This window comes from Thermobia domestica, chromosome 11 (genome assembly GCF_964235325.1).
Source record: "Thermobia domestica chromosome 11, izTheDome1.hap1.1, whole genome shotgun sequence".
Classification (NCBI taxonomy): Eukaryota; Metazoa; Arthropoda; class Insecta; order Zygentoma; family Lepismatidae; genus Thermobia; species Thermobia domestica.
This window is the reverse complement of record NC_137464.1, coordinates 69,426,133-69,446,807: the sequence shown is the minus strand read 5'-3', so window position 1 is coordinate 69,446,807 and position 20,675 is coordinate 69,426,133. Positions and strand designations below refer to the sequence as shown.

The 20,675-nt window shown below is 32.7% G+C and overlaps 1 protein-coding gene across 1 annotated transcript in view; it reads left to right on the top strand.

Moving 5' to 3' along the window:
• Nucleotides 1-20,675, top strand: part of LOC145665165 (lactase/phlorizin hydrolase-like) — a 60,494-nt gene that overhangs the window by 3,934 nt on the left and 35,885 nt on the right. Inside the window, exons 3-12 of the mRNA XM_081732448.1 lie at nt 1,205-1,339; nt 2,954-3,076; nt 3,927-4,110; nt 5,460-5,554; nt 9,215-9,362; nt 10,351-10,499; nt 12,524-12,658; nt 13,169-13,275; nt 14,508-14,647; nt 19,380-19,755. Of these exons, the coding sequence (XP_081588574.1) occupies nt 1,205-1,339; nt 2,954-3,076; nt 3,927-4,110; nt 5,460-5,554; nt 9,215-9,362; nt 10,351-10,499; nt 12,524-12,658; nt 13,169-13,275; nt 14,508-14,647; nt 19,380-19,755 (1,592 nt within the window). The remainder of the gene's footprint in view (nt 1-1,204; nt 1,340-2,953; nt 3,077-3,926; nt 4,111-5,459; nt 5,555-9,214; nt 9,363-10,350; nt 10,500-12,523; nt 12,659-13,168; nt 13,276-14,507; nt 14,648-19,379; nt 19,756-20,675) is intronic.

Sequence of the window (20,675 nt, the reverse complement as noted above, 5' to 3'; positions counted from 1 at the left end):
AATAATAATCCATACAAATTATGTCTCCGTTTTAACTCAGCAAACTGATCATGTTTTAATTAGTCATTTTCGTGATTGAACGTATTGCTAAAAAAATGTTAATCAAAAGCCTGTTAAATATTGTAGAGGAAATTGGACATAGGAAGTCCGTGCCAGTGACTGGATATAATCTTCTCATCTGAATACGTTTATACTTATGCTATTTAGCGTTTTACTTAGAACTTATTGGCTAATGATTCGCTGTGAACTTTCTCATGTCTTTTTTTGTTCTAGATGGCAAGGTTCTAAACGTACAAACTGTCATTCATACTAGTGCAGTTACTTAAAATTTATTACCATTATTAGTTACTAATTGGTGAATCTTCGAGTATCTAAATGCAAAGTTTCAGCGTTAAGCAAATTAGGAAGTTTTTTGGTCACAATAGTCTCAGAATAGGATTTAGTTCAATAATGTCTTTATCATAAATCTTGCCATGGAAATCCATTATCATTCTGCAAAATTTGGATAGAACTATTGTTTTGCTTTTATAGGTAAAAGTGGAAAACAAAACGTGAAGTGAAAACATAAATACTAAGCGAAGAACTAACTAAATAAATCAAGTACGATAACTCGAGAAAAGAAAATTTGTATTAAGCAACTTTGGATTCGTAAAATGGAATATTTTATATGGCTAAGATTGAATTCGTAAAATAGGATATTTTGTGTAGTTTGGAATTGAATTAGTAGGATATTTTCTAAATGTAAAATTAACTTCATTTTATCGTTAATATTGGGTTCGCAAAATAGGATATTTTATGCAGCTTGAAATTGAATTGGTAGGATATATTCTAAAAGTAAACTTGGATTCGTAAAATAGCATATCTTTTATCGTTAAGATTGGGTTCGCAAAATAGGATATTTTGTGTAGTTTGGAATTGAACTCGTAGGATATTTTCTATCTGTAAAATTGAATTCGAAAAATAGGACATTTTTTATCATTAAGATTGAGTTCGTAAAATAGGATATTTTGTGTAGTTAAGACAAATATGTAATCAATAAAAGAAAATAATCTTATTTATTTATTTATTCTGAAAGTGAAAGAATCAGTTATTTCAAGGGCATATACAATTTATTTATTTGCTATGTAGTATTATTAACAACACATAATAATAATAATGTATTATTTTACTTCTATGATAATACATATACACATTCACTCTTTAGGTCCACTTCTATCGTTTCTCATTGTCATGGCCTAGAATATTGCCAACTGGAGATCTTGACGTCATTAATCAACCAGGCATCGACTATTACAACAATCTTATCAATTTGTTGTTGGAAAATGACATTATTCCATTTGTAAGTATTATATGTTTAATTAAATACAGTTAGTAATCAATATCATTAGGAGTTTACTTTCTAATATTCATTCTATAAAGGTAAAATTATAAGTTTCATGTCTTCTTCACTCCAATAAATTTCAGCAATCTTCTAGACAACTAAAGTAATGTAGTCAGGACTATTATATATGCAGGGTGATTCAAAAGTCCCCTGACATAGACTAACTCTGATATTATCAGAATTACAACAAAATGTAAGAGGAAAAACCATCTCCAAATATGATATTTTCAATCTAAAGTGAAGGAATTTTCTAAATCGGACGAGTTGTTTGGGCTGTATACTCCTTATGCGCCCGATGTTAAATGAAAATGTAACGTTACCATTTACCTCGACTCACAACATAAGTAAATGAAGTTACTGTTTGAAATGGAGGCTGGCCATCGACATATTAGCGTAAAAGATAACTTTGTTCACTTATGTTGTGGATTCAGGTAAATGGTTACGTTACATTTTAATTTAACATTGAGCGCATAAAAAGTGTACAGCCTAAACAGCTCGTCCGATTTAAAAAGTTCCTTCACTTTAGATTGAAAACATCACATTTGAAGACGGTTGTCCCTCTTACATTTTGTTGTAAGTCTGATAATAACGGAGTTACCTTATGTCAGGGGACTTTGGAGACACTACATCATTTTATGTAAACATAAAATCTGGAGTAACTTGGAACAAATAGCTTAATTTCAATTATTTTTATATTTAACTACGTTTTTTATTTAATACGATAACCATATTTAATTTCACATAAGTAGGTGTGCAGAGAAGTTTAATTATTGTAGCATGAAACTAACAGTCAAAATAAAAAGCATATTTTTCAATATGAAGAGAATCAATAAATCAAGAGAAACTCGCATTCAAGATTATATGTATATGAAACTAACATTTAATTACTTTCTTAAAAATTTGTAAGGTTTTATTTTTTAAAAATTTACGAACAACAGAAACTTAGTTGCAATTTTGTCCTCCGGGAGACAAGGAGAAAGGGAGTAAGGTACGATCATAAAGTCCAAGAATGTAGTTCTCCATAATGTCGATTGGCAAGCAACTGAAAAAAAAAATATCTCTTTCTAAAATCAAAATAAAAAAACTTTGGCAGTAAAAGTTTATGATTCTATTTACCATAATAATTGTCAATAATATATGAAATATGGAAAATTCAGTACAATCAATAGTTTGTTTTGAATGAGTAATACAATACTGTACTTTGTTAGCTCATGTTTAAAGTTATTTAAGATACGAATACATTAATGACAAGTTGTTTCTATTAGAAAACAGTTAAATTCTTACTCATCCAGTTAACCCTACATTGCATGATTTTTCTGTGTAAAGAAAGTTTTTCAAGAGAAAAAAATGAGTAACGGAAGTACCGGTACGCTTAATAGTGCTATCTATGCGGAAACTGTGGAATTACAATTAGCATAGAACGTTCCCAATCTAATTCAAACTGCATTAGCAACTACATACCGTTATGTAGGAAAGGACAGATTATTGCCACTATGATCCATATCTGTTTCACTATGTATTGTAGGGTTAATCTAACATTCGTATAAAGTTATGGTTTATTTTATTCTGTAGGTGACCCTCTACCATTGGGATCTTCCACAAAAACTACAAGATATTGGTGGTCTCACTAGTCCCGTCATTGCAGATTATTATGCAGAATATGCACGTGTAGCATTCAGAGAGTTTGGAGACAGAGTAAGTACTTCTTCTTCTTCTTGTACTATCCTAGACAGATATAACTAACATTATATTTCAGTTGTATATTGATAACCTTTTCAAGTTACATGTTATCGATTTAAAATCTTAATTTCTCAAGTAGATGTAGCCGATCTATTAGAGATTCTACTGACAATGAGTACGAAAGCTGCTCGTAGAAACTCTACTATAAATAAATAAGTTTATTAAATGGATTTTATAATAATCACATAATTTCTCTTTATGAATATCGTAAAACACTTTTTTATTGTGGTCCTCCGTACTGCTCTCGTAACTAGCACATGTACGTTTGGTGTCGTGATCTTCAGTTCGATTCCCGATGGAAGAGCAGTTAATAAAATTAAATGCATTACAGTCCACCTTAAACTGTAGGTTCACACCTTAAATAGCTAAAAATGGATGCTAAACTAATTGGCTAAGCTAACTAACTAAACTAGCTAACGAACTAAACTAATTAAACTAACAACTTCCTCACTTATTTATTGTCATATATTTTTCATTTTACAGAATAGTTTATATAAATTGGAATATCTTGTGAAATAAATTTAAAAGTAGCTACTGATAATGCAGTTTACAGAAAGTGCTTATTTACATATTTTTCTGGCAAGTACGTACAATCCAAACTACTCTCAAGCACTAACTCTGTGAACTTTGAAAATTTCTGAGCTTGTCTATGTTCGTATGTCCTTTATGCATAAAATATTAATAATGAATTTGAAATTTTCAGGTAATGATGTCTTAAAGAGCTTCTGTCGGTAATCTTCTTTGATTGCTTCTGTTATTATTGTTGTTACTATTATTAAAATTACTTTCTCATCTCTATTTACAGGTAAAACATTGGTTAACCTTTAACGAACCATGGACTCAATGCATCTTGGGATATGACCAAGGAGGCAATGCTCCAGGAGTTAACGCTCACGGCATTGGAGAATACTTATGTGCTCACACTATCCTTCTATCTCATGCCAAGGCCTATCATATTTACGATGAAGAGTTCAGAGAATCACAGCAAGGTAAATAATAATAATAATAATAATAATAATAATAATAATAATAATAATAATAATAATAATAATAATAATAATAATAATAATAATAACATCTTTTTCATCTTGAAGGTAATTTTTCATATTATAAGGTAACATTTCACGTTTGAAGTAAAACAACTATTGATATTTCTGAACGATAGTTGCATTTAGGAATAATGTAAGCATATTTCATTGATCATTGAATGAAAAAATAAAAGAAATAAACTAGTCGGGATTCTCTTGTATTCTGAGGAATGTGATAGAAGGTGGGACGGAATAAAATGAAGGAAGGAAAGGAAGAGGAAGGCTACGATTAATTTGATATTTTCTGAGGAAAGTATACCATTGAAACTTTGTAAATTTGAAGTTTTTCTGAAGAAAGTATGTGATGGAAACTTTTTTATTTGAGGTTCGGAGGGAAGTATGGTATTGAAATTCTTTATTTGAAAGTTTCTGAAGAAATGTCAACAAAATGTTTAAAAAAAAAACTAAATAAATGCACATTAACTACTTTTAACATTTGCGTCATTTTCGTAAAACATGTTTAGTAAGCGTTGATTCCTCGGTTGGAGAAAATAATATAATCACATTATTTGTAAACTTACGATTGAAATAAAATCTGCACTCAGAACGTGAAAATTAAGGAAAATATTTGTTTCAAAAAAAGATAAAATACAGTTGTATTTTTATATTAGTCACATATTATAAGGCATATTAAAAGCAAATTCATTTCATTTCTATGAACATCCAATATTTTAATACATATATCTAACAGAAACGTACAAATATGTTGATATAAGGCATTACAATCGGTTACGATAGAACATTTTTTATAAATATGCTATTGAAACATCTGATATTTTTCAACGTCATACACTAATGGTTGTTTCTACGGTTAATGTATTAGCGTGGTTGCAAAATTTCGTATATCAAAAATGCCCATAATTATTTTCACAATTGATTTCAACGTTTACAGGTATGTAGATGCCCAAATGAAGATCTACGTAAGCTAATATTTAGTGTAATACGAATTGCATGAAAGACATAAAAAGTCACAACACATGAACACAAGTTTTTTTTTTTTCATATGTAATTTTGAATGCTAATACCATAAACTTTATCCGGAGAAAAATATTAGAATTCTTCTGAAATGCATAAATATGTGTAGAGTAGCTGTATTGCTAATGCTAAAGAATTTTGTTTTTTTCTATTTATCTTTAAGAGCTTCTAGTAAAAGCCGTAATGCCATGATATTTAGGAGTATAAGGTATTTCTATATCTATCATATATATTAGTTAACAACAGATTTAGAAAATCTTCAATTTATGTTGCAGGCCAAGTAGGTATCACTCTTGACACTGGCTGGTATGAACCAAAGACTAACTCTTCTGAAGATCTCCAGGCATCTATCAATGCTTTACAATTTAGAGTAAGTATTGTGACTCGTATCTTTTGTTGGTTAATTTTGTAATTTATTTAATAGGTGTGAAATAGTATATTAGACGCATACATAGTTAATAAGTAATTTGTTTATTAAGAGTTAGCTTTCTATTTTTTTCCTCAATTAACAGGGAGCAACCAATGATTTTTATGAAAGCAGGATGTAAACATTAGATAAAAGAACTTGTCTCTCTTACAATTAGGTCCTTAAATTTAGACTAAATTTGGAAAACTTTGGACAAGGAATGACACAGGTTTGTGGATCTCAAACAAATAGAGGGTGAGAGATGCTCGACGAATACATTAATCATTCGAAATGGTTAGAACAAAATTTAGCAATTACATCCCTGAATTTATATGTTCATTCATCAATTCAGCAGAAGAAAATTTAGCAATGAATGAATTTCTGTTCAAATGCATTTTATGGGGAGGGAATATTGAAAGACGAAAAGATCCTTTTCCTTGTGCTGCAAAGCAGCTTTTTTTAAAAGTAGTATTGCAAAATTCAAGTTTTAGGTGGGAGATACATTTCAGCAAATGGAATGTGTAAACTCTGTTACGAGAACCTGTGCGTGTAGTTTTAGAATTGAAACTTTGATAAGAATTTCTGGTATGAAATCAACATTTTTCGATATGTCTCTTTCAAATAAATCTTCAAAATATCCTTTCTAATAGTTTATCGAAGACTTTAAGTTTTAAATCAAATTCTTGAACATAAAAGTGCATCGCGTTTCAGTGCAAAATAATCCTTAAATATATTGAAAGATCGTTCCTTCATTAGACTATATAATTCATTATATGCTTATTTGAATTTTAAAATTTTTAGCTTTCTACGTTTCCTCTTAATATTTACCAATTAAGGAATTTGCTTTGTCTTGTAACAATAAGAAACTATACTATAAAATTTTATAATGCAAGGGTACTTTTTCATTCTCTTAAGATCAATAACATGCCTTCTGTAACCTCTTAATACCACCTCCATGAAATAGAAAGAACTGCTTTGAAACTTACTCAAAATCTTTTACCGCTAATACTGCCCCTAAGGAATAAATTTGATTAAAATGTATTTTTCTTGTATGAAAGTTACAAACTGTAATACTGAACTTGTAATTGTTAAGTGCTTGAAACACACCCTTCTTGGCAATTGAACGTTTCATTGATACCCCTAAAGATACACCTCCTACCTTATAGACACTCCTTTAGAATATATATTTAGCATATTAATTTCTCATAGTTTATTAACATTCAATGATATTTGGGTATAGACACATTTCAATTCACGAGCAATATCTTTGAACACGTAAAACAATGCTACTTTTTATTCAGTAATGTTTCTTACGCTCGAAACTTTTCTCCACTAATCTCTATTTTACTTCTGCGGCATTCTATCTGTAAATAAAAAGGAATTATAGTTTTACATCTAGAGGAGTGCAGCACCGTAACTTAAACTTTTTTCTAGGGGAGCAAGCACTAATACACGTATTTGGGCCCCCTAGAAAAAGTTTTGTACTAATTCTTGGGCCCCCTCTTTCCATCTTTCTCTTACTCTTTATGGGCCACCCGGAGCCTGTGAGTCCTACTGCACGGCAAGGTGTCCGGGGCCGTTAGTTACGCCACTGGGCCCATTCCATACAGGACAAATTAATTAAGGGGACAATATTGACAAATTTCAAATCCATACGAATAAATATAATTTCTAGGGCCCCTAATTGTAGACATTTTTTTTTTTTTTACCGAAATGGGCCTGCGACTCATTTTTGTTTTTATTTACCTTTTGTGTGCTTGTTTTGTTTATGTAATGTAGTGAATCTGTTTGAAGCTTCATTTATAATTTTATGTTCGTATTTTTCCCAGAAGGGACGAAGGAGAAGAATAAATAAATATGATGGTTCTTCCTGAGGTAAAAAAATTCCGGAGGTAAAATAGTCCCCCGTTCGGATCTCCGAGTTGGGACTACTCCGGGAAGAATCATCAGAGGAGAAAATAATAACTTTCATTTCAGCATGGGAACCTGGAACGGACAAACTCTACGACGTGAAGGAAAACTTGAAAATTTAAAAGTGGAAATGGACAAATGTAAAGTGGGCATAGTGGGCTTAAGTGAAGTGAGATGGCCAGGGAAAGATGAATAGCATCCAGAAATTACGGAATACACTATTCGGGTGGCGATAAGGCCAAGAATGGTGTCATGATAGCAATGAATTACGAAGTAGCAAGAAGTGTAACCAAAGTGGAATGCTGCAGTGACCGCTTGATGTTTGTAAAACTGCATGCAAAACCAGTGGATATTGTGATAATACAAGTGTATATGCCAACAACCGATCATGATGACAATGAAGTAGAAGTAATGTATGATCAGATCAGTGACATATTGCATCAGGAAGGAAGAGGTAAGGTCAACGCCATAGTAATGGGAGACTTCAACAGCGTAGTAGGAGAAGGAGCTGGTAATAAAATAGTGAGACTATTTGGACTAGGTAGAAGAAATGAACGAGGTCAAATGCTTATCGACTTCTGTAGACAACATGATCTGGTGGTGATGAATACGTGGTTTAAGAAAAAAAAAAACAAGCTGTACACGTGGAAAAGTACAGAAGATAAGAAACGCTGGTCTACCATTCTTCGTAGAGGGGTCAATTGGATTGGACACATCTTGAGAAGAAATCGTCTTCTTCACACCACCATAGAAGGAAAGATGGAAGGGAAGCGACGAATAGGAAGAAGAAGAACATAGCTGATCGATGAGTTGAAAGATAGGAGAAAATATTGGGAGTTAAAAGAGGAAGCTGAAGATCGACAAAAGTGGAAGAAACATTTCCAGGCCCAAATCTAAAATTGAAAAAAAAAAATATTTTCATTAATCCCAGAACCTGCCGAAATGCAGAATACCTAATAATAATAATAATAATAATAATAATAATAATAACAATCGTATATGGAGTAAGAAAATGATGAGTACTTTTGCCTCAAAATGGGCCCCCTTGGAACGGCGAGGAGCTTCCCTGGAGGGGCAGTTGCCACTTCTGCCCTGGAGGAGTGATTCATGACCCTTTTATAGGTCGCGGTATAATCTCCTTTGTTGAGTGTTCCCTAACATACGTGTTTTAAAATAAGTACTTTTAACCTTCGAATACTTTTCTTGTTACTTTTTTTGTTTCTAATTTATATTTAATTGCGGTATATTAGTTTTATTCGGGAGCGTGTCCGGAACGGACTCCCAGTGAAAGCAGTGAGGGAGAGGCGGTGAAAGATTCATAGTTTTCTCTATCACCAGGCTTTCAGCACTAGTGCCGCTCGGGGACGAGGACAGACGACCCTTCATCCCGTCTAGATCCGGCTATGGTTTCATTTACTTCCCCATTTCATTATGACATTGCCTCGAAAGTTTCGCCCCATACCAGTTGAGAATCATTGCCCTGGAGTACGTAGTATAAACAGGACTAAACAACTACTGACTATAGAAATAATTCCGAAAATTTTTAAAATCACATACTTTTGTTTTGGTAAAAGGCTTGAGGCCTAGCGGTACCTTTATGAGAATTTATGCAATATTACTTTTATCTTTTATAAATCTTGAAGTATAATCCTTATGAATCTTCACTTACTACTATGTCTATATTTTTACTAATCTATATTCTCTTTGTTACAGTTTGGTTGGTTTGCCCATCCAATCTACAGTGAAGAAGGAGATTACCCACCTGTCATGCGGCAGTTGGTTGACAAATATAGCGCGGAAGAAGGCAGAAATAGATCAAGGTTGCCTGTCTTCACCCAAGAACAAATTGACTATATAAAAGGTATTTTATATAAAACATTATGCATTTGAATTAGTTGAAAATAAAGAGTTTCTTCTGAGAGTAATAGGAAATATTAAACAATAAGACCCAGAATAAGAATCACTAAGTAAGAAGTAGGGAATAATAGTAGCGGATAGTATTCGTTGATAATATCAGAGAGAATAATAGCAAATTCAATGCTTATAAATTGTTTGATTTATTAGTAGAAATAATATAAGATATAAATAACTAAAAATGTGTTTAAAGAAAATACAACTTATAATTTACAATTAGTCTCCTGATGGAATCTATGGCTTGTATAGTGATTGAAGTGTTCTGAACCAGAAGAAAGGTTCCAAAAGGAGATTAATACTTGTTGTCAAGTAAAGGGGGTTTGTGTAATATTTAACATCCTAAACTAAATATTATTTTTTAAGGTTAGAATTTCAATTGAATGCTGGGAAACTGTTAGTAAAACGAGCAAGTAATAATAACATATTCCCCTATTTCATGTAAGAAACATGCATTAGACAATATTTTGCACTAAGCTCTCATTTGAGCTGGTAGCTATCAAATCAAAACAGAAATATTTCGCATCAAAACTGAGAACTCTGCCACTTAATAACGTGCAAAAATAATTGCAGAAGTATTAACTACTTCGTAGATTGACATGAATTAAAACAGAAAACGTTAACAGTAGATGTGGGGATGTATCAAATAACTGATATTGAAAGATAATTGTCTTAATGGAAATGGAGAAGGGAGGATTTAAGGTAAAATACTTAGGATTTCTCCATGAGAAAGGTTCTATATACTCCGGGAAGAAGGGAACATCATCAACCTACCAACCTAATCACACTATTCGGAAGAAAGGAAGGTTCGTTTAAATAGTTATTACGAAATGTCAGTACTTCTAGTACTAACATTAAATAAATGTTAACGCACATACATACATAAATTTCAACGTACAGTGTTAACAAATGACAATTGAATCAATCCTATTTTGCAGGCACCCATGACTTTATTGGTCTCAACCACTACACGACAAACTATGCCCAGGCTGGAATTGGAGGTCCAAATCCTTCGTGGGAAAGAGATCAGACTAACGCCCAAAGTTTTGATGACTCATGGCCTGAATCCGCAGCCTCTTGGCTTAGGGTAAGATATGAATATGTGAATCTATAATTCCTAAACATTTATCATACCATATGTTTACAACAAGATCAGGGAAATATTAGTGAAGACCACTATGTTTGGAGTACTATTATTTGTGAATAATATTCCTTTTTAAAAATGCAAATTAATCTTGTTTCACAATATGTAAATAATGACAGATTACCAAACTACGGCTATACAATATTAGGTATTAGTAATAGTTTCGGTTTCAAAAGATATATAAGAGCTGAGATAGAACCTAATGTTGTGACCTCAGAATTCGTAAGTTCTTCTTGCAACCTCTTACTGATTGCAGGTCAAGAAAAACGTTATTGAAGCCACAGAGTTGAAGTCTACAGATTCTGGTTCCAATACATGAACTAGGATAGAAATCGAACCTATAATTTCAGTTCTGAGTCCACATCAAAGAGTCCACATCTATTTTACGATACCTGACGGTAGATACGGTCAGACGAACGGAGAGATAGTGTCATTCTAGGATTTCCCCATATTTATAGCATAACTTGGAAATCTAAATGATACGTAATGTCAGGACAGTACGAATGCTTATTCTAAATCGGATAGTAGTTAAGAGTTCATCACCATACTTTTCAGCCGCAAATGTGTAGATAATTTGCCGCAATTAGAAAGCTTTCATGTGCCATAGTTCTTTGCTAATACGTTAAGGATTATGCTTACAATTCGTTTTATAGTGTATAACCGAACCTATCTAAGTAGAAGAAATATTGTACTGCGTTAAACCTTCATAAAGTACTAAATATGAGAGAGGAATACCAACGCGTAATTTTCAATGATTATAATTTAATTTCAACTGAAACTTACTTAAAATTCTATATAGTTTATAATGATACAAGATATCACACAATTTGGCTCTCTTGATTTCCAACCAAATTAATTTGTGATTGAATGATAAATATCCTTTTGCTATGGGTTCTGTAACATCATGCACAATTGCTAGTACTGTTGATTACGTAACTACTTGTTTTTATTTGGAATAACCTTGCACAATCAGCAGAACAAAGATTATTTTCTTTATAGTGGACTAATTAAAATGGTGGTATTTGAGAACAGAGACAAAGTACACTTTTACAACGAAAAATTTTAAAAGGTTGTAATAGGGTACATGGACTGTATCTATTTAATAAAAATGAAAAAGCAAATGGAGCTTTCTAATACCTTCTATTGGGTACGCATGGATCAAAAAACTTTTCATCTTGAACAGGTTTCTTCATATGGATCAGTTTAACGACAAATATTAAAGAAGTCACCTTGAGTTAATCTTAACAAGTTAGTTACTATTGTATATACTATATACTTATTTGTAGGCAAAAAATCATTGTAGTAGACTCAATTAGAAGATAAATGTATAACCAAGAAACATGAATTCTAAGTGCTAAGTTCATTCAGCTTTTACAAGTAGGCTGTACTTTTACTGCTTCATTGAGTATTGTTGATTATAATGCCTTCAATCTACACATAAACCATTATTGTATCAAATTAGCATTGTCTTGGTAATGCGTTTTACCAATTATGTATGCTCTGATAGAAAATAAAAGATATTACAAATAGAGTGAAATTTTATAGATAATCTTAGCAGGTAAGCATATGATTTTCTTATTCATGCCACATGATTTGTGTTTGAAAATTAATTTAATAAGATTGGATAGTTTTAAATTTCTAAATCTAGATTCACGAAGCCTTCTCATATAATAATTATTAAACCTTTAAATTTGTATAATATTAAAACTCTCTCGTAACTATGTGACCCTATTTTTCTCTTTAGTGCTGGGGAATTGAACTTTAGTTCTGATTAACACAAAATGCTCTGAGAAGACAAACTTGTAATAGGAAACAAAAATGTGTGGCAACATTCTTGTTCAGTCTATATATAACTAACAAACATGATTTCGAAATGAAACTTTTAGTTCATTTTTCAAGCAGACTATATACATTAGTAAGAAAAAGATTAGTAGATAATAATGAGGTTTCTTTATTATTTCTTACAGGTCGTTCCGTGGGGCTTCCGTAAGATTCTGAACTGGGTAAAGAATGAGTATAACAACCCACCATTGTATGTAACAGAAAGTGGTTATTCTGACAGAGGAGAACTCAATGATACTGGACGAGTAAACTACTATAGAGTTAGTATCTGTCTGTTTTTCTTCGCCACGTCTATTTAGATTTTTGAATAAATAATCTCCTGTAAAATATAATTCCTTCATGCTGTAAGACTACGTATGTTAGCAATCACTTCGAGTTACCATGAAGTGGATTTCACCTTTAGTATTAAAGGCATACTATTATTCATCCATACAGCACAAATCTGCTTTAATGTTGCATATTTTCTACAGGGATTGATTTTTCGTATTCTAAGAATAAATATTAATACCTTTTTAGTATTTTGTCTTTGTCGAAAGAAAAAAAAAACGATTATATGTGTTGGTATATCAGTATGGCGCAGTATACATCTTCAGGTTATGTACATAACAAAGCCAAAAATACTTTATCTTAGTTCAAATTATCTTGGTATACGATAATGATATTTACACTCGTTAGAAGCCATTGTATCTGTACAGCGTTGTGTACCAGTAATCATGTAATGTATTATTCTCTGTATGAAAATGCTTTATATGTTTTACCTTTCGTTTTAGAGCTATATTAACGAAATGTTGAAGGCTGTAAAACTTGATGGCTGCAATGTCCTAGGATACACTGCTTGGAGCGCAATAGATAATTTTGAATGGCTCAGAGGATACACGTAAGTTATGGTTTCAATTACTGTATGTTTGAATTTCAGTGTTTGATAACAGTATGCAGTAGAGCTACTTCGTGGCTAAGCTGTTAGCGTACGCGCCTTTAACGTGGGAGACCCGGGTTCGATTCTCGGCGGGAGCTCATGTGGTTCGGATTCCACGTCAATCAAAAGGTCCCGTCTCATGTAGCCTCGCTGCTGAAAGGGACTTTAAACTCAAAATAAACTCAATAGCAGCGGTAAAAGTGAGGGGGAACGCCGTCCGCCCACTTTGAGAAAATATATGTTGTGTCTCCCCATGTTCTAAAAGATTACAATGGGTAAAGATAGGCACGGGGGACGGTGTGACGTCATACTTCCCTCTACCGTTTCAGATCCACTTTTACCCCTGCTCAACAGTATACAGTAGCAAATGCGCTTCCTGTACAAGTAGTCCCAGTTATATTTCTGGTTTGCAAATATTTGCTTTGAATAGTATATCAAACTATAAACCTTCTGTCTTATAGCCTTACTAGTGAAAAGAGACATTAATACTTAAACAGAGTTACGTGCAATTATTACTACATTATTTTTTCTAGTGAAGATTATAAACAAAAACTATTTGGGGGAGAAAATATTAATTTTACCTTCTCGTTGGTGCAATTAAACTTGGTATTCAGTACATATTCGTAGTGGAAGAAGTTTGATAAGTATAATATAGGTTGATTAATTGATTTTTTATTTTAATGTCCTTATGGACATCAAGATTGTAAAGGAAATGACAAGCAGGACTTATACTACTATTTACTTAAACTCTCACCGGGACATGAATTAATTCCAGTTGATAGCACACAAAGCTTCACGACGGATCACCTTGCATAGAACAGATATTTCCTTTTTAATTGTCTCCTTGAGAGATGGATTGCAGGTCCAAATCATGAACTAAGACCGTGTTCATGAAAATACTATATTATATACAGTATGTATAGGATAAGTAATTAATATAGTTATAAGGTGTAAGTTAAGTTAATTTCCTTTAAGCAACATGCGAAGTTAAAAAAAAAAAAAACTTTGTTCATTTTCGCGAAATTCAGTCAGGTTTTTGAAAGCTGGCTTAGAATATTTCGGTAAAACAGGAACAATTTTACCGAACAAACTTTTAAAATGCTAAAATAAAGCTTCTGATTTTTACAAACATATGAATAGTTTCTAACATTTACATGGAAAAATATCTCTTTCACAATTCTTTATATTTTCAGAGAAAAATATGGCTTATATTCTGTGGATTACAATGATCCAGCTCGTCCTCGTACACCAAAGGAATCATCTCGCTTGTATAAACAAATCATCGCTGATAATGGCTTCCCACCTCCAGCTACAACTACAGCTTCATCTAAATAAGAAAAATATTAGATTGATACAAAATCTCTAAACATTTGAAATTGTTATATGAACAGTATTTTCTTTCTCATGTACAAACCATGTTAAATGTTTAAAAGTGCCAATCAGGAATTCAATAAAACTAGAAAATTATATAGTTTTTGAAATAAAAACATTAGAAATGAACTGACCTGCATTTTTAATTTTATGAATGGCTTTTTTCAATTGAAGCTCATGTAATTCTAGCTCAGAAAAAACTAGTTTCTTCTGATAATAGTTCCCATCATGATTTAAAAATCTTGTTTATTTCGGGTCTAGTTTCCTACTATAAACACATTAGCAAGAATGATTTGCATTTATTATAATTTGCAAAGCAACTTCATAGAAACAAATGCTTCTTTTTAAGAGACTGGTATCGATTTTCTTTGTGGTTTGAGATTTCTTAAGGGGGCAGACTATTGAATATTTTTCAAAAGCTAACAAGTTTTCTTTTCTCCATTTTTTGTAAGTAAAAAGAGATAATAAAATGTAACTTAGCACAATAGTAGATAATGTTATTCTACACTCGAAGATACTATTTGGAAGAATTTTCAGTGTTGCCATTCATACAAGTTACAGCGTAACCAGAATTTGAATTACCCAAAAATTTAGGTTAAGGTAGCGACTAGAAAGATGAACTCAACAGTAATTGATGACTTATCACGTTGTCTTGGTTCCTTGTTAACTACCTTTTAAATAACATTTGTATTTATTTTGTAATAACTTATTTATTTTGTAATAGCTTATGTAAGAACTGCTTAAGTAATATACTGCTAAGTAATATACTACTTAAGTAAACAATAGTTAAACACTTCAAAAGAAAAATTGAAAATAATATAGAAGATAGGAAACAAAAAAGAAGTCTATGTAGGAATACAATCTGATATAAAATAACATGGAGAAACCTAAATTGCATATAGCGGTACTAGAAGTATGAATATATAAGCTGTACAAATTAACATAGGTTAGCTATCGGTTGTGTGTTCATATATGGGTAATTAATAATCTGGTAAAACGAAGATGCCTCATGTGCTACCAGTATCCTTATTTTACTTAAGAGAAGGGAGGGGAGCGGTGGCTCAGTGGTAGAGCGTTCACCTTCGGTGCTTGGGGTCCCTGGTTCGATCCCAGCTCGCGCCGTGTGGACTTTGTGGTGAACAAATACCGTGCTCGTGGGTTTTCTCTAGAGATGCGAAAAAGCCGGCTATTTTGAGTCGATGGTTTTTTGCACATAAAAAGCCGACTTTTTGGGAAAAAACGAGAATTTTGGAAATTTTGGCTTTTTTCATTTTCATGATTTTTCTGGTTAAATAGCTTTCTTATAGTATACTCTAAACCTAAATAAGATTCCATGACCTAAATGCCATATTTCGCTCTGGAATTCACCATCATAATAGATGAAGCACATGGTTTATGAATTAAAGTAAACATAAAGTTGTAACGTAGTATTTGAGGGCAATTTTAGAATCTAAATAACTTTATTTTAATTTCTGAATTATCGACATTTATTTCTTCTCTAGATCATTTCATTTAGTCATCCGTGTTTCACTTCTTAGAGCTTAGTACTCTAGCTTCTAGCACATAATTAAACTTATGTTTTACAATATATCCATCAAAGCGTACGTTTTTCAATATATCTGTCAGAGCGTACTTCCACATTTCAGTTGTACTGTAGCTGTGCAGTGATTTAACAATAATCTTCCGGACATAACCTTGAATACCATTTGATAGAAATAATCAGTATCGGATTTAGAAAAATATGTCGGAGGGGTTTTTCTGAATAATGTTTGGTTTTTCTAAAAATTCCTAACTTTTATTTTAGAGGAGCTTAAGTTTATGAGTACAGGCATAACAAATATTTCGTTTCGTTTGTATATTCAGCTATAATCTTTCAGATACAATCTTGAAGACCATTTTATACTGATAATCAGTGGCGGATTTAGAAAAGTATTTTGGAAGGGGCTTTTCTTATTAATGCTTAGTTTTGCTAAAAATTCCTAATTTCTTATTTGAGGACAGCTTGAAGTTTATGAATATGACAAAACTAATATTTAATTTGTTTTAGAAATTCTGTGATTCCGGGGTAGAGGCTTCAATCCGAAAGATATCCCCACCCTAACCCTCTTCGCAAATCCATCACTGCTGGTAATTAGTAAAAACAAAGATTTAAAAACGATTAGAAAGGAAGTCGGCTAGGACTCACAGTACACGCACTATCTCTACATTCACACCTGAAATCAACAAAAACTTTTGTCAAAATGGTTGAATGCGGGGTTGAATCCCGGACTTCACGATAGAAAGCTAACCACTCACTTATGTTTGTTGTGCAGTTGTGCTTAACTTAAATGTATTCTCTCTCTCTCTCTCTTTCTCTATGGCCACAAAAGCTCTCCATTGACTTCTGTCCTTATCCAATTCAATCCAGTTTCTACTCTGTATTCCTATTTCTGCTAGATCCATCTTAATATTGTCCTCCCATCTCGGCCTAGGTTTTTCTAATGGACGTTTCCCGATTGGATTTCCAGTTAAAACTTTGAATGCGTTCCTACTTTCTTCCATTCTGGCTACATGACCTGCCCACCTGAGCGTCCTAAACTTGATAACTCTAACGATGTTTGGTAAACCATATAAATTATGTAGTTCCTCCTTATGAAGTTTCCGCCATTCCCCATTCCCGTTCCTCTTGGGTCCAAATATTAGTCTCAGAATTTTATTCTTAAATAATTTCAGTCTGCGTTCTTCCCTCAGCGTAAGCGACCATGTTTCACAACCATAAAGCATAACAGGCATGATTATTTTTTTATATATTTTAAGCTTTAAATTCCTTGACAGAATTCGCGACGACAAAATATTTTGAACTGAATAATAACAAGAATTTCCTGATTTCAGTCGACATTTAATTTCTTTGTGGGTGTGATTTTCGTCTGGTAATACTGATCCAAGATATTTGAAAGTATCCACTGTGTCGAAAGTAATAACTGATATTTTAACGCATTCATAATTCGCCGTATTACGATCCTTGTGAACTTCCTTGAATTTAGATTTCTCTGCATTTACTTATGTCCCTGCAAGCGTTTAATAAGGCCTCTGCATTTCTTTCGATTGTTCTATTAAATTTACATCATCAGCATACCTGGTGAATACCATTCAACTCTAGGCCCTGGTTCGTATCTTTGATTTTTCTTATAGCGTACTCCGGAACAAAGCTGAATAATAACGGCGATAACGCATATCCTTGTTTCAGGCCAATCTCGACGTGGAAGCTCGCATTTTTCTACTCGGACTTTACTCTGGGATTAATTTAAACCCTTAATAAATCTAGCTTTTTTGGTATTCCAAATTCTGTAAGAATGTTGTACAACGTTTCCCTCCTAACCGTGTTGTAAGCCTTTCTAAAATGAATAAACAGTTGATGTACTGGGTAATATATTCCCATTTCTTTTCGAGTATGTCGAATGGTAAATATCTGGTCGATTTCGACTAAATCCACACTGATAATCTCCAATAATTTCATCTGCGTATGGGGTCAATCTTATTAATAGAATGTTAAGAGAAATGCCTCGATAATAATTACAATCAATTTTGTCGTCTTTCTTGTGAATTGGAACAGTGATTGATTCTTCCACTCTTTTTAAACGTATTTTATAGTTTTTCTTTTTTGTAAAAAAGAAATCGTAACGATATGTTGAATTTTCTTCTTAAAAATTCAGAAACTTCCAGGAGTGGGTAAACCGTGATGGTGGTTATATATTCTACAGCCTAGGAAACCATACGCTCAGGTGAACCGTCTATTACGTATATGATCCACGAACAGAAAATTCAATACTTTCCCGATTCTGAGCAAGCTTAAAGAACAGTCAATATATTGCAGAAGTTGGAGCTTTACCGATTTTACAGATCCGAAGCACCTGATAGGTGGTAACAAATTATTACGTATGTGATCAATCAGTGAAAAATTTGTTCGAAATATTCATACAATGAATATGAAAGGTAAAACCTAACTGAAAAACTTCAAGAACGTACAGAACCACCCGAAACGAAGCTTTTGATGTGCAGATTTCTCTCATGTTTTTCTTCATTTTGCTTCAAAACGAGAGTGTGTGATATTTTGAAGTAAAAATACTACATACAATTTTGCTAGTTATTTGTGTATCATTTTTTAAAGTACTTATTGTATGTAAGAGGTTAAAATATTATTACATATATTGGTTAATCCTTTGGAATTCACAATGTAAATATGTTAAGAAATTTAAAAAAACCTTTTTGAAATTCATGGTTTATTTTCGAGGTTTCATATTATTATCTGCCTCAACCACTAATTAAATGAGTTTTTTGTTGTAGAGAAGCGAAACAAAGTCTGCTTTATCAGTTTAAAGCAAAATTTTCAAAATGCCCAAAATTTCCCAAGCAAAAAACCGAAGCAGAACAAACCGAGTTTTTTTCCAAAAAAGCCGTTTTTTCCGAGCCCTTGCATCTCTAGTTTTCTCGGAATTCTCCCGTTTCCTCCCACTTTATTCATTCCACCATTTCACTCATCTCTCATCATCACCGTCTCCTTTAGCCTAACCCGCATAACCGTGGGACGTAAAACTTAAAAGATTAGATGAATTAAGAGAAGGATGAGAAATCTTGGTTTAGTTTGATGGTAGACAGTACTCAAGACATTTCAGTAACACAGCAGTTAGCTATTTGTGCTAGATACGTTTTTCAAGGGAAAACCTATGAAAAGCTTCTGGAATTGTGTGCCATACGGGATTCAAGTAGAGAAGGTATTTACAATGAAGTCGTAAGTAAACTGGAAAAACACGGAATTTCCACATCAAATCTTATTGCTTGCTCTTTCGACGGTGCTGGAAATATGAAAGGATGCTACAAGGGTCTTCAGGCCCATCTGAAAGCTAACAATCCTAATATCATTTACACTCATTGTATGGGTCATGTTTTAAATTTAGTAGTGGCTGATTCAACTATCAATGGTCCTGAAGCAGAAAATTTGTTTGGCCTTGTAGAGGAATCTGCAACTTTCTTGAACCATTCATACAAGAAGATATCTGTACGGGAAAAAGATACAAAGAAGCGTCAAGCAGGGTCAGAAAAAATGTACAGATTACAGAAGATAGGTGCTAATATACACGATGGTGGAGCAAACATAAGATCCTTCAAGCCATTGTTGATTTTGATTTACAACAAGACGAATTTCATTCAACTAAGCTTGCCAACTTCTTTTCAGTTTTATTACCTAGATAGAACTGATAAATGGAAATTTTGATTGCAACTAAATTTACAGCGCGAAATTTGATTTGGCAATGGAACAAATTTGAAAATTTGTTTGCAGCATTTGTTTTGTTGAATCTTTTTTTCTGTGACTTCACCTGTGTAGTGTTTCTGCAAAGCTAAACACTAGATTACTCACAAGCGTGGCATTTGGTAAATACATGGTTGAGACATGTAAGCAAAAAATGAACAGATGGCAACACGTTAATTCAAAGTTTTTTTTTTTTTGTTTTTTGGAAAACGAGTACGTCAAAATGGAAACATAAATTTCTCTTCAAGAAAAAAAGAATCCCACAAAGGAAAAAAAAAACTGAATGTTGAACAGAAGATGATAGTAGGCGGATTTCTCCTGTTCTAAAATTGAAAACAATGTATTTCGATATTTTAGTTTCTTCTATAAACAACATTTCTAACAGATTTGTCCCGAACAAGGATATTTTGATTGTCTGCTCTCGGTTAGACCCCCCAAAATATGAGATTTTAACCAACCAAATCCCTGAAAATGTGTTTCAGAAAGTGTGCACTCACGAAATGCAGTAGATCGAAACTTATACAGGAAGTGAATCAGTTTGCCATATATTACTCCACATTTCTACAAATTGAAAACCCCTCAAAGGCAAAGGAAGATTATGGAAACAGTGAAGAAGATGATAATGCCGAGCAATGTGATAAACTTCTATATGAATACTACAGCCAAGAGAAAAAGAAATGGTCAAAATGTTTATCGTGTGCAT